General features: G+C 34.3%; 1 protein-coding gene across 1 annotated transcript in view; it reads left to right on the top strand.

Annotated features, from left to right (window-relative positions):
• LOC146531199 (guanylate cyclase 32E-like) overlaps positions 1-14,161 on the top strand; it is a 63,928-nt gene that overhangs the window by 8,424 nt on the left and 41,343 nt on the right. Inside the window, exons 3-6 of the mRNA XM_085197945.1 lie at positions 467-578; positions 2,862-3,047; positions 7,619-7,736; positions 12,669-12,815. Of these exons, the coding sequence (XP_085054071.1) occupies positions 467-578; positions 2,862-3,047; positions 7,619-7,736; positions 12,669-12,815 (563 nt within the window). The remainder of the gene's footprint in view (positions 1-466; positions 579-2,861; positions 3,048-7,618; positions 7,737-12,668; positions 12,816-14,161) is intronic.

The following is a 14,161-nucleotide window of genomic DNA, read 5'->3' as shown; positions in this document are numbered from 1 at the left end:
GAACGAGTGTCTTATATTACGCTCCCAGGTTCTCCTCTGTCTACCCTGATATGTGAGATACAGCATGATGCTAATCAAACTATTATAATAATGCAAACAATTGCGAAATACGAATATATTTACAGCAACATATGAAGAAAACTTCCGAGAAATTGTTAAGTCGTCTTACATATTGCTACGAAATCTAAAGTTTTTATTAAAATGTTTTTATATGAAAAGCTTACAGTCTGCGCATGTTATGAATTTATAATAAGGGAATTAAGGCAATCACTATACATAATACCTTAATACAAAGTGAAATAAACTTTCAAATTTCATTATAAAAATGTTAGTTAAAGTCCGTCGTGGCGCAAAGGCTCATGATTGTAAATGTAATGCGACAGCTGTAGCTTCGATTTCCACATAAATAAAAATATATTTGAAATATAAATGTTTAAAGTTATAATATATTTATTTTTTCTATCAGAGTCATGACACAAATGCGCGATCTTGGTGTGGCAGCCTTCTTTGGACCTGATGGTACTTGTCACACTGAAGCGAAACTGGCTGCGGCATGGAATCTGCCCCTCATATCACATGTAAGTAGTCTTTTTTTTCCACGCTTCACGCTGTATCCCGCATGTAGCAGGTTAGGCAGGGGAGCCTACTGTTAAGACATACATAGACTCCGTTCCCCACTTTCCCCCAGTTTCTAGAGGCATTGCTTGTTGAGTGGAACTCAACGCCACGCTTTGCCTCTTTACCAGAGTTGTTTATCTGTGCCGGAAACTTTGAACGTGATTTTCACGATTTTGAAAGCCTCAGAATTCGGTGGAAAGTGAGGAACGGAAATATTTTAATGTAGAACAAAGTGTCTTATCATTAGGTTCTCAGGTTCCCTCTGCTTACCCTGCCATGTGCGAGATAGAGCGTGAAGCTATAAAAAAATCATAGAACTATAATTTATTGTCGAATGTATCCGAATATGTGAATATTCTTTATTGTAGAGTCGAGTTAACTCAGCCGTGGATACAGTCAGGTTTATAAATAGATATTTCACAGTCAGTGAAAATTCATGCCCGTTGGTAAAAAACCATGAATCGCGTAACATGTGTTTGGAATAAATATTTCTTTATAATTTGTATTTACCTTATATATTTATCAAGTTGTAGTGTAAAGACACCTCGTTTGCTGAATTCTGGAGTACGTGTTAAATGGTGGAATTCAACGCTGCGCATTGCCTCGTTATCAGAGCGAAGAAATGAAATTAAAATAAATCAAACCAGCTTCACGCTATATCCCACATCCGTTAGGTTAGACAGATGAAACCTGTAGTGTTGAGACACTCCGTTCCCAATTTCCGCCGAATTCTGAAGGCAGGCTGTTAATCATAGCAAGCGAATAAATGAAAATATAAATTTAAAGCGATGAAAATTCTTAATTATCTTCTTAATATCTTTTTCTTCATAGTCTATATATATAAAAGGACTTGTCCTCACTGACTGAGGTAAGACGCACACACAGCCGTAACCGCTGTGCGTAGAAACGTGAAATTTGGACAGATGTTTACTTTCAAAATCTGGACATCCACTAAGAAGGGATTTTGAAAAATTTTAACCCTAAAGGGGTGATATAGGGGTTGAAAGTTTGTATGGAAAATTAAATCGGCACTGATTTTTATAAAATTTGAAATTTACATTTTTTAAGTATTTAATTGAACACAATTGTTTCATCGTTTTCTAGAATTCTCCGCTTAAGGGTGCAAGTAATGGGTTGAAAGTTTGTAGAGAATTTTTTTAAATCGATCGACCAATTTTTATAAAATTTGAAATTTAGACTCTTAAAAAAATTGAACATGTGTTTCATGGTTTTCTAGAATTCACCCCCTAAGGGTGGAAAAATCTTTAAATTGCTACCGATTTTAAGCAGGCGGAGCTGCGCGCGTCCGCTAGTATATTATAAATGAAAATGTAATTTTATCATATAGACGCTATAAATTGTTAAGTGCTTCAATATAATTCATAATAGGTCTATAATAATTTAACGGTTCACCTGTACCTAAAACTAAACATGTTTATTGATATTTTATTTACTGTGATCTTTTTGTTTTTCATTTATTATGGTGATATATGAATCCTATATATTATATTATGTTCCCTCTGCTTTTCCTACCAGACAAAAAACATGGAAATTATTTAAGAATTCGGCAGAAAGTGAGTGACGAGAAAATCTTAATACTAGGTTCCCAGGTTCCCAGATTTCCTCTGCCTACCCTTTAATGTTTGGTATATAATGTCAAGCTTAAATAATAAAAATGAAAAATAAACCTAAAATCGAACCCACAAACGTCACTTTTATGGACAGACTAATGGCCATTTCGCACTAATGGCCATTAGTCTGTCCATATTATATCTATATCATCTATATATGTTATTTTACTTTAAGTAATTCTATTTGATTTCGTCCAAGTACACTTCAATGTCGATGTCTAGATCTTGGGGATAATGTACTCGTCTGGTTAATGTTTTATTTGTCAAGTTTTTTTTTTCAATTTAACTAAATACTAATAAAGATATATACCCTGTATTTATGTGGTTGACCGTATCGAAGGTCGCAAGGTTGATATCCATTTAAAGCAAATATTTCAGATTCTTGCTCCCATTGAAGGATGATATTAGTCGTAAATGACACATGACACATTCTACGTAACCGTAACCACAGATACATCAAATCACATATTATTATTATTATTATTGTTGCAATGCCTGTAATATTTTTTTTCATTCTGTTTGCTGCATTCTCTTGAATGGAGTGTCTTAACACTAGATTCTTTTCACTCTCTCTCACTATACATAAAGTTAAAGAATCGTTTTTTTGTCCAGAAATGTGCAGGTGCCCAAGGACCAGAAGCTGGAGGTCTCGGCGCTACATTCGCACGCACTTTACCACCTGCCCATAAAGTCAGCAAATCAGTTGTAGCCCTACTGAAAGCTTACGGATGGACAAAGTTCGCCATAGTTGCTGGTGATGAACAAACTGCTGCTGAACAACAGATGGATGCTATTAAGGTGAATATTATATTCTACTTGAAGCCAAATAGTTTTATTTAAATTAAGAAGTTACAATTAACCACCAGTTCTCTAAAGGTAGGTAATGTAGATCTAAAGAGAACGGCGGAAGAAACTCAGTAAAAAGTTTTTTTTTGTAAACGTCTCGAAAATTCTTCGGAAAGTAGGTAACAGAGTGTTTTAACACTAAATTCCCTCTATCTACCGTACTATATGCGTAGTAACCTTACTATGTGAAACGTTTTCATTCAATTTGTAAACTGAGGGCTTACAGTAATCTAACTAGAACGAACGTTGAATTTCATCTAACCAGTCTATCGATACAGCAATATTAGGAATACAAACATGTCCGGCGTTAAAACCGCACCCATTCAGTACTTTAGGTATTACACAATTATATTCGTGCGCACTTGTGTCATAACACGTGTACTTTACTTATATTGCTTATAATTTTGACCTTTGGAGAAAAGGGTCGTAGCTTTGATTCCTTTTTAGAAGTCACAGCTCAAATGATTTCTATAGAGCTTTTGTTTATAACATCATTATTTTTTAGGGTTCCTTACCCAAAGGGTAAAACAGGATCCGCTGAGACTAAGGTTCCGCTATCTGTCTCTGTCTGTATGTCGCTCTGTCACCAAGATGGACCGTATTTTTCATTTATTAAGTCCCACTCAACACACAACACATAATGTCTTGAGAAACGGTCAGTAAGGGGGGAACAGAGTGTCTTAAGTCTTAACATTAGGTTTCCTCTGTCGATCTGCTATACTCGTATGATTCGATTCGATACGGTTCGACAGAACCTAAAAATAATTCGTATTTAAAAATACTTTCATTTTCTACATTACAATTCAAGAATCTCTTTCTAATAATTCAATATAAATTAATTCACTCCAGCTACGGAATTTCCATAAAAAAACTCTATCGAATCCACCACAAATAGCTGCAGGCAAAACGATAATAAAATACTAGTGACTTTCATTATACGCCAAGAGTAACCCAAATTGAAATTCTTACAAAAAAAACAATAACGAAAACATTAATCCTCGTTCTATTTACATAATATTAGATAAAGCTTCAAATAAATCTAAATTATTTTTGTAGAAAACAATATTTCAATTACTCCAATATTTTAGCTTTTGTCCAGTGTACTTGGTAATTATCTCTTATTGTTATTTCTTCTTGACTGCTACCCTATATAAAGTAAAGTTTACGCCGAATTGTTAAGTGACGTAACTGAACACCGTGCTTTACCTAACCACAGCTGGAAGAGAATTCCTTCCCTCGAGTGGCATTCGAAGCTTCAACCACTGCACTAACAGTTGTCCTTCTCACATGACGATGACCTCAGGTTTTTATTGCTGTAGTCTTCTGAAGATCTTTAAGATCTTTTTATACCTACTTTTTATACTATTTCTAAGATCTTTTATCTTTTTATTTTATAAGAAGATGGATGAATATTTTTTATATTACCAATATCCAGTTGTCAATATATAAGTTACTAGCGGACGCGCGCAGCTTCGCTTGCGTAATTAGAAGTGAATTCTAATAAACCACGAAACATGTGTTCAATGAAATATTTTTAAGAGTCTAAATTTAAAATTTTATAAAAATCGGTGGCGATTTAAAGATTTTTCCAAACAAACTTTCAACCCCTTATTTGCACCCTCAGGGGGTGAATTCTAGAAAACCATGAAACACACGTTCAATTAAATATTTTTAAGAGTCTAAATTAAAAAAACTATAATAATCGGTGGCGTTTTAAATATTTTTCCATACAAATTTTCAACCCCTTATTTGCACCCTTAGGGGAAGAATTCTAGAAAACCACGAAACATGTGTTCAATTAAATACTTTTAAGAGTCTGATTTTCAAATTTTATAAAAATTGGTGCCGATTTAAAAAAAAATCTTTACAAACTTTCAACCCCTTATTTGCACCCTTAGGGGGAGAATTCTAGAAAACGATGAAACACATTTTTAATTAAATACTTTTAAAAATCTAAATTTCAAATTTTATAAAAATCGGTGCCGATTTAATTTTTTTTCCATACAAACTTTGAACCCCTATTTCACCCCTTTAGGGTAAAAATTTTTCAAAATTCCTTCTTAGTGGATGTCCAGATTATAAAAGTAAACATCTGTCCAAATTTCACGTTTCTATCATCAGCGGCTACGGCTGTGCGTGCGTCTTACCTCAGTCAGTGAGGACAAGTCCTTTTATTTATATAGATAACTAGCGGACGCGCGCAGCTTCGCTTGCGTATTTAGGGGTGAATTCTAATAACCCATGTGTTCGAAAACATGTGTTCGATGAAATATTTTTAAGAGTCTAAATTTCAAATTTTATAAAAATCGGTGCCGATTTAAAAAATTTTCCATACAAACTTTCAACCCCTATTTCACCCCTTTAGGGTTAAAATTTTTTAAAATCCCTTCTTAGTGGATGTCCAGAATACGAAAGTAAACATCTGTCCAAATTCCACGTTTCCACGCACAGCGGTTACGGCTGTGCGTGCGTCTTACCTCAGTCAGTGAGGACAAGTCCTTTTATATATATAGATTAATGTAAAACAGAGGACGTTCTCGTGGAATGTAAAGCAAAAAAAATCTTAGAGGCTACCTACAGGCTTACCTTAAGGTAAGTAGTACCTGAGGGGCCAGTCGTGGCGCATGGGTACAAAGTGTGAAAACGCGATAGGTTGTGGGTTCCGTTTCTACTCGAGGAAATGAATTATTTTTAATATTTTCATTTCATCGCCCTGGTGTAGAGCCAAACCGCGGTGTTGAGTTCCGCCACTGAACGAAGATAAAAAATGTACTATGTATACTTATATAATAAACTGGAAAGTAACTCTGTCTGTCTGTCTTTTATGCAATTAGGGCCAAACCACTAATTCAATTGTGATAAAATACTCATATACAGATACTTAACGGTCTCAGGATGAACATAGGATACTTTATTTTCTCATATTTGTAATATTTTCGATATGTACCAATATATTAAAATACTTATTAATTTGACATGCAATATATTCCGCCATATTAATAACAACCGTCGCTATGCGACCATTGCTAAGCAACGATTTGCGAAGTTTGTTGTTAGAAAACGTCACCCAAAATGAGCTTGCTTAACACATCTCTATTAAAAATTGAAAATAATTTCATAAATATATTTAATAAATATTTGCACAGTTCAAGCGGGCGTAGCCACGTTCGGGTCCACTCGTAATCTATATAACGCGCGGATAAAGCCTCGGACTTATTAATTATATTTTATGCTTAGGGCGATGTCTTCTGGATAACTTATCTGGCCACGTCTCTGGACTAAATTGTTTTGATAATATTGTATTTGGGCTTAGATTTATGTGTCAATATTAAATAATTAAATTCATTACATTTGTTGTATAGACTACTGTTACTGTCTTAGAAATCAGAAATTAATCTTTCACAATATTTAAAGAATATTATTTTATTCTAAATTGTTTTTTTTTAACTTCATAATGGATGCTGAAATTGGAGCTGAGCCACGATGGTCTCTATTATAAATATATACGTAGATATATAAAACATGCTTAAATAAAATAGGATTTTAATTTTCCATAATTATGTCCATATGAATAAAAAATGTTAGACACACTAGGCTTATTCTGAATTAATAAGAAAAATGAATGTTTTTTTGGTGGAATTTTTGTATTTACGGTTTGTGACAAGTGTGTGACGTATGTACTGTAAACGCTACTGATTATGGTTTCTCACTCGAGGAAATTATATATTTATTTAAATGTACATTTTTTTTCGCTCTGGTGTCGAAGCAAAGCGCGGCGTTGAGTTCCTCCAGTCATCTCGCAATGCCTCCAGAAATCGACAGAGCGGAAAGTGGGGAGTGGAGTGTCTTAACACTAGGCTCCCTGTGCCTACCCTGCTACATGCGGGATACAGCATGAAGCTGATCATACAAAATTTACTTAAGCATTATTAGACTTTAATTTTTTTCGTACCCACGTTCATTTAAAATATAAAGTTCACATTTCAGTTTTTTCTTAGTTTGAAATTTCCGAACAGGATTGTATAAACATGTAGTAACCACAATCTACATAATGAAAGATTCCTGTTAAGCGAATTTAGCGTCCAGTAGTATTTTAATTAAGAACATTCCAGGTATAGATTAAATATTTGCTTCCCAATGTTTACTTTTCTATAAACAAAATAAGGCCACCGTGGCGCAGTGATATAGTGTATAGTGTTTGACTGTGAAAGCGACGGTTGTTGATTTGAACCCGGGGAGTGAATTATTATAAGTATTTTAAATAATATAATTTAACCAGTTTATCGATTTACCAGGACGAGGAAATGAAATATCTTCCTTTCCTCGTCCTGGTAAAGCGGCGTTGAGTTCCACTACTTAATAGAGTGTAAATGGAGCACTACCCTGCTATTTGCGGCACAGAACCTAAAGCTATAAAAATTTAAAAATACATATATGTATATAAAAAATACTTTCTAATTTTTACAAAAGCTCGTTTATAGTTTTTCACGATTTCGATAGTAAATTCTAGTTGTTTAAAACAGGAGCTGTCAGAGAGCAACGGATTGACGATCACAGCGGAGCACCGGTTCGCTGACTACATACCCCGTCACATTTCACGCATGGAGAGAATTGTTGACCAAACGTACGACAAAACCAGAGGTATTTATATACTCGTATATATGTAGGACGACAATACAATTGGTGTGACAACCTCTTAGAGAATCCTCTTAGAAATAATGCTATATATTCGCACATATTATATAAGCTTGTCAAGGCATGAATTAAATATTTAATTGTTGTCGCCGTTTATCCATAAACATGTTACAATGTCCATTAATAAATATTAATATAGATAAAAACTCTTTGACGAAGCCATTTCTATATGGAAATGTATAAGACCTTAGAGACATACCCAAGACGTATTCCTAATGTTTATTATTGTAAACGGGGTTTTTAGAAAGTAAAGCGTCGATGCCTTGGGGACATCTATCCCGGTTTGACGCTACTGAGCTGATAGCAATATTTATGAAGAGATTTTTTTTGTTTTTTTGAGACTACGCAGTAGCTCTGCCTACCCTGCTATATGCAGGATGCAGTTAAGCTAAAATAAACAATAATTTTACCCTTTCGTTTACAATGCATCCATTCGTATCAATCTAGGTTGACATCCTGAGATTAATGCAAACAGGCCAACAACTGCTTGATCGGAAAATTGACATACCATAAATCACTTCGTTACTTACCGTACGTCAATTCTCTATATGGACAGTATAATATGAGAAAAATGTTTGTTTGTTATTTTAGTTCAGATAGACGTAAAAGTATGTGCTTTTAAACATAATAAAAGATATATATATATGAGGCCGTCCTGATGGATGCGATTTGAAATGACGAAGTCTTGAAAATTATAGGGCGGAAAAAGTGGCGGAAATTGGGGAATGGAGTGCCTTAACACTTAGTTCTTAGCCTAAACAGCGGGATACGCGAGATACAGCTTACTTCATTTAATTATTAATAATAGAACGGGCTGTAGCCCGCAAATTCGTTTGCGTGAACTGAAACTGAACAGAATTCGGATACCGTTGCGATGAGTCGCATTCGTGTTTTGAGGCTATCCACGAAATAAGCCATTTTTCGATTTCCTCATAAAAGCTGAACTGACATAATAATCGGACAAAATATCTGAGGAATATAGCGGCTGGGATACGACAACCTATTTGAGCTTTTCTATAAAGATTTTTATGTGTTTGGCAACATAACGCCAAACGCTACATGCAGTAAAATTACTTTATTGTTTTCCGCGTTTTGTAGGCGTGGCACTGGCACTGGCACTGGCATTGAAATTGGTGCCATTCCCCTGTGATTGTGGTTAGGGTAGGTGGTTAGGTTAGGTTCGTTCGGTTCCAATAGCTAACAATGAATAACGCCGACCTAGTCCTAGTTTGTTGCAGCCTATAAATTGGACTTAGAAGCGACGGAACCAATCATGGCACGTTATTTTACTTAATGAAACATTTTTGAAAACCTTTTTTTTTTGGCTCTCTTAAAAGAAATAAAAAAATAACATTTCCCGCAAATGACGATCATATATCACAAAATCCTATATTTTCTAGGAACTAAAAGTCTAAGTTAAAGGTCAGTTATGGGTTTGATTTCTTTTTCTAAATATGCCCTAATCCTATGTTTGCTTGGATTATGTATTGAGTGTTAACACCAGAGCGAAGAAATGAATATATTAAAAATGAATATCCTGGAGTGGGAATCGCTTCTGCCCCTGCGCTACGACTGGCGTCTGTCCATAAGCCTGGGTGCCTAGATTTAGTTCACAGAAGAAATCACACCTAATACCCTATATACTTATAAACGTTTAGAAACAAAATATATGATTTCTTGTTTTGTCAAACGCCTAAAGGAATCTTTAGTTATACAGAAGGTTACAGTTCCAATTTTCAATTAGCTTCAGGCTACAATTAACTTATTATTGAAATTTTCAGAAATGAGTAATTTAATATTTGAATGCGTAATATGGAAAATGTAATTTGTTGACAATTCATGGAGTAGATGAGTTGTGCTTTATCATATAAGATAGGTGTGAGTTCGAATCTTTTTATATTTATACTAGCAGACGCGCGCAGCTTCGCTTGCTTATTTAAGGGTGAATTATAATAACCCATGAAACATGTGTTCAATGAAATATTTTTAAGAGTCTAAATTTCAAATTTTATAAAAATCGGCGATTTAAAGATTTTTCCATACAAACTTTCAACCCCTATTATGCGGTTATGGCTGTCAGTGAGGACAAGTCCTTTTATTCATACCTATATTATAAATTCGAAAGTAACTCTGTCTGTCTGTCTGTCTTTTACGCAATCCAGACCAAACCGCCTATTTAGTTGTGATAAAATACTCATATAGAGATACTTGAGGGTCTCGGGATGGACATAGGATACTTTTTTCTCTCATATTTGTAATATTTTCGATATATACCAATATATTAAAATACTTATTAACTTTACATGCAATTTATTCCGCCATTTTAATAACAACTGTCGTTGCTAAGCAACGATTTGCAAAGTTTGTTGTTAGAAAACGTCACCCAAAATGAGCTTGCTTAACGCATGTCTCTATTGAAAACTGAAAATAATTTCATAAATATATTTAATAAATATTCATATAGTTCAAGCGGGCGTAGCCGCGTATGGGTCCACTAGTATACATATATAGATGAACATATCATATGTATTTTGACGTTTTTATATTTCCGTACCTAACAAAAAAAAAAAAGGGACCTTTATAATATCATTTTGTTATCCGTCTGTCCGTCTGTGAAGGCTATTTATCGTGAGATAACATCAACAAAATCAAGTAAAACCCCAAAAGATTAAAATAAAGATTTATTGCACACGGCACCGTTACTAGTCCCTATACGTTAATTTTTTTATATCAAAATATTATACTGCATGCGTTGTGTGCGTTGATTTCGGCGGAAAGTGGAGAACGGAGTGTCTCTATACTAGGATCCCTCTTCCTACCCTCCTGTGTGCGGGATACAGCGTGTAGCTGATTTTTTTAAATATATTACATACTCCTCCCCAAGAATATACCATATTTCAGCAATGTCAAGCTTCTTTTCCATTGTGACCAACAGTGTTTATAAATGAATATATTAGTAAGATAGAAATATGTATCACAAATATAAATTTAAAGCCTTTTGTTTGATCGGATTTGAATAATTAGTGCTAGAACATAATCTATCAGTTTATGTCCTAGATTAGTGCATTACGCTTTCACAAGCGTAATAACGACCTATTGATTGATAAGGGCAGTCACTTGGAATGATATCAGGCTGCGGCATTTCTTCTTTTTACGTTAATTTTTCGTCATCTTTAGAGTTTACTTAAATTATGTAGGGAAATAAATTTGTACTTCAAAACAAAAAAAAGTTTAAATCAAATACCGCCATTTAATTTATTTTATAAATATAATAATTTACCCGGATTTCAAACCAACGACCATCACATTTACAAACGAACGCAGTCCCAATGTCGTCAATTATTTATTCATATCTTTTTTTTTCAATTTTGAAGTGTAAATTCCGCACTTAAGGGGAGAAAAACACAGTTTAGAAAACATACGAATGTAATAAAAAAAAGTTGTATTTTTTTCCGCTGCGTAAAGTTTAAAGTAAAAACCTAATATTTCAAGTATTATTCCACATTTACAAAACAAAAAAATATTGTTTTTGTAGAAAACGTATAATCCCGCTACATGTACTAAAGAAGTATCATATAATTCAAACAAATATGACCTAACATGATATAGGTCACGAGACAGAGGACGGAGGACGGATACAATGAATTTGAAAAATAATATATCGTTATACCGATACTATATTAAATTAACTAAATACCTCTATTCTTACAATTTAGGGAAATATTTAGGTTCGTTGTGAACTTCTCTATTTAAATAATATGAAGGTAACGACACTCTATAGATATTGTTTTTAACCAACTTCTGTAAGAAAAGGAGCTTATCAATTCGACTATATGTTTTTTATTAAATATAGTAATATTGAGACCCATCGTGGCACCGAGTGTGACTGTAAAACTGACTGGTTGTGAAACTCTTATAAAAAATATATAAATATATTTTTTTAAATACAAGGCCGTTTATTGCCACTAGTTCTATTGAGGTCATAGCTATTACACTGAAGAATATGTTCTGAAGACTTAATCCAGACAGTAACAGATAGTCCAGCTCTAAAGACCATATCTGAATAACTTATTTTATTATGTATTTTACGATTTTTATGTTTTCTGCTTCGTCCGTTTGAATGACACGTAATCGCTATAAATGCACCAAAATATGCTTTTAATCTCATCACGTCTTCTAAAACGAACGAATCGATCGTATTTAACTTCTAATTTTGTTTTTTTTTTGCTTCAAGCTCCAAATTTTGGGTTTGCTCCTCCAAGGAACTTTAAATATTTGGTATTAATTTCAACTTGATACTTCTACGCCTTATTGATAAAAAAAGTCTAAAATATTTATAATTTATATCATAGTGTGGAATTAAGACTTCTGTATATGAGGTTTTTTTAATATTACAACGAGCGAAGCGAGCGTGAGTGGGCGAGTAAAGTGAGCATGGGGGAATTCCTCTGGTTAAGCGATATAACCCGATTATGTCATTCTAAACGTAAAATACTATTTTCTAATAATAAAATGTATTTATAGTACATTTTAATTATATTATAATTTATTAATAAATAGAAAATTTATTTATAAATGCATATAGTTCCTAGCAGTGACCTAAATAGCTGAGATGACGCAATGACTTTATAGATTCATCCAATCTTCAAGACAATGTAAGTTGCGTGGTAAAACTTAACACCGCGCTTATTACCAGAGCAATAAAATAAATATAATTAATTTCCCCCCAGTTGCAGCCCCCGACGCGTATACAACCGAAAACTGTGCCGTTAAGCCACGGCGATACCTATACCGACATTTCACATATAACTTTTTTCAAAATATCACCATATTTTAGAATTTTAGATCATAAAAAAATCATAATCTTATTTTCTATAGTGTACGTGTTCCTCGGCGAGCACATAGCTCTGGTGGACTTCGTGAACGTGCTGCAGAGGCGGGGTTTGTTGGCCGCGGGCGAGTACGCCGTGGTCGCTGTAGATGATGAAATATATGATCCTAATGACGGTGCTATTACACATGCAGGTATGGAAATGATGTTGGAATTTTTTTAGAGCTTCACACTGTAGATAGAGGGAACCTGGGAACCTAATTTTCAGACATTCTGTTCTCCATTAAGACACTTCCGGAGGCTTGCGTGTTGAGTCATCATTCCTACTAAAAGTTAGAATACACTACAGATAGATTGCTACGTCTAAATTTTCATTTCATTTTAAATATTTTGTAGAGGCGTCGCGCATATACCAAGCGTGTGACGGCGCGTGTGTGAAAAGATTTCTTCGCTCTGGTGTCCAGGTCTCCAGAAAAATAATACTAGCCTGCCTCTGCCTACTCTGCTACTTGCGTGATAAAGCGTGAAACTAAAAAAAAAATGTAGGGAAATTGATATAAATTGAAAAGATTTTTTTGATTTTTGTTTAAGATTTAGCTGAAAATAAAATATAAATATTATATTTCCCTGCTAAATCAAACACGTGTCATTATTATTCTCTACGAATGTAGAGAATAATAAATAAGCAATTGAAACAACATCGATATTCTTAGCGAAGTCTGAATTATTTACAATATTTCATTATAATATCCTTCGTATCGTACACGTTTACAATCCAAGAAAACTCCCCGACTCAAGTTTCTTTTATATTAAAAACGTTATATTCATGTCCTCATATTGTTTACTACTTGGAAAGTGGGGAGCGGAGAGTCTTACCACTAGGTTTCCTATGCAAACCGGATTAATCACGTATATTTAGTTTTATACATTTTTGGAAACCCGACGACGTTTCGAGCACTTTGCAGTAGCCCGTGGTCACGAGTAGACTTACGGGTTGTGGATCCCCAGTCAAGTCCAGGGATTAAATTATCATCATTTTCTCACTGATGACAAACAAATCGCAACATTGAGTTACCAGAAGTTGAAACTCCAGGATCAGGCGGAAAGTAGGGGAAAGTGTCTTGATGGAACCTGAGTTTCCAGGTATCCTCCGCCTACCTTGCTACGTGTGGGATACAGAGTGAAACTAAAAAATGTACTCCTCTCTCAAAACAGCTTCACAAAAACATCATAAATATGAATAGCGTTACTCCCATATGTGGTTTCATTATGAAGTAAATATTGTGTGCGATCTTATTTGGTCTGCATTACAAATGCGTAAGCTGAAAGGCTCCAAATTTTTATGTAAATAATAATTATTTTCACGGTGTATACCACAGGAAGCAGGGTAGGCAAAGAGAACCTGGGAACCTAGTGTTCTTCTCAATATAGGCCGAATTCTCGAGGCATTGTGTGTTGAGTGGCGGAACTCTCGCGCTTTGTCTTGTTAAAAGAGCAAGGAAATAAAAATATGAAATTTTTCATATCCATGAGCGGGCAT

The sequence above is a fragment of the Heliconius melpomene genome, chromosome 15 (genome assembly GCF_056956725.1).
Source record: "Heliconius melpomene rosina isolate 202511_hmr_F chromosome 15, ASM5695672v1, whole genome shotgun sequence".
In the NCBI taxonomy this organism is placed as follows: Eukaryota; Metazoa; Arthropoda; class Insecta; order Lepidoptera; family Nymphalidae; genus Heliconius; species Heliconius melpomene.
Note: the sequence above shows the minus strand (reverse complement) of the source record. Positions and strands in the feature narration are given on the sequence as shown.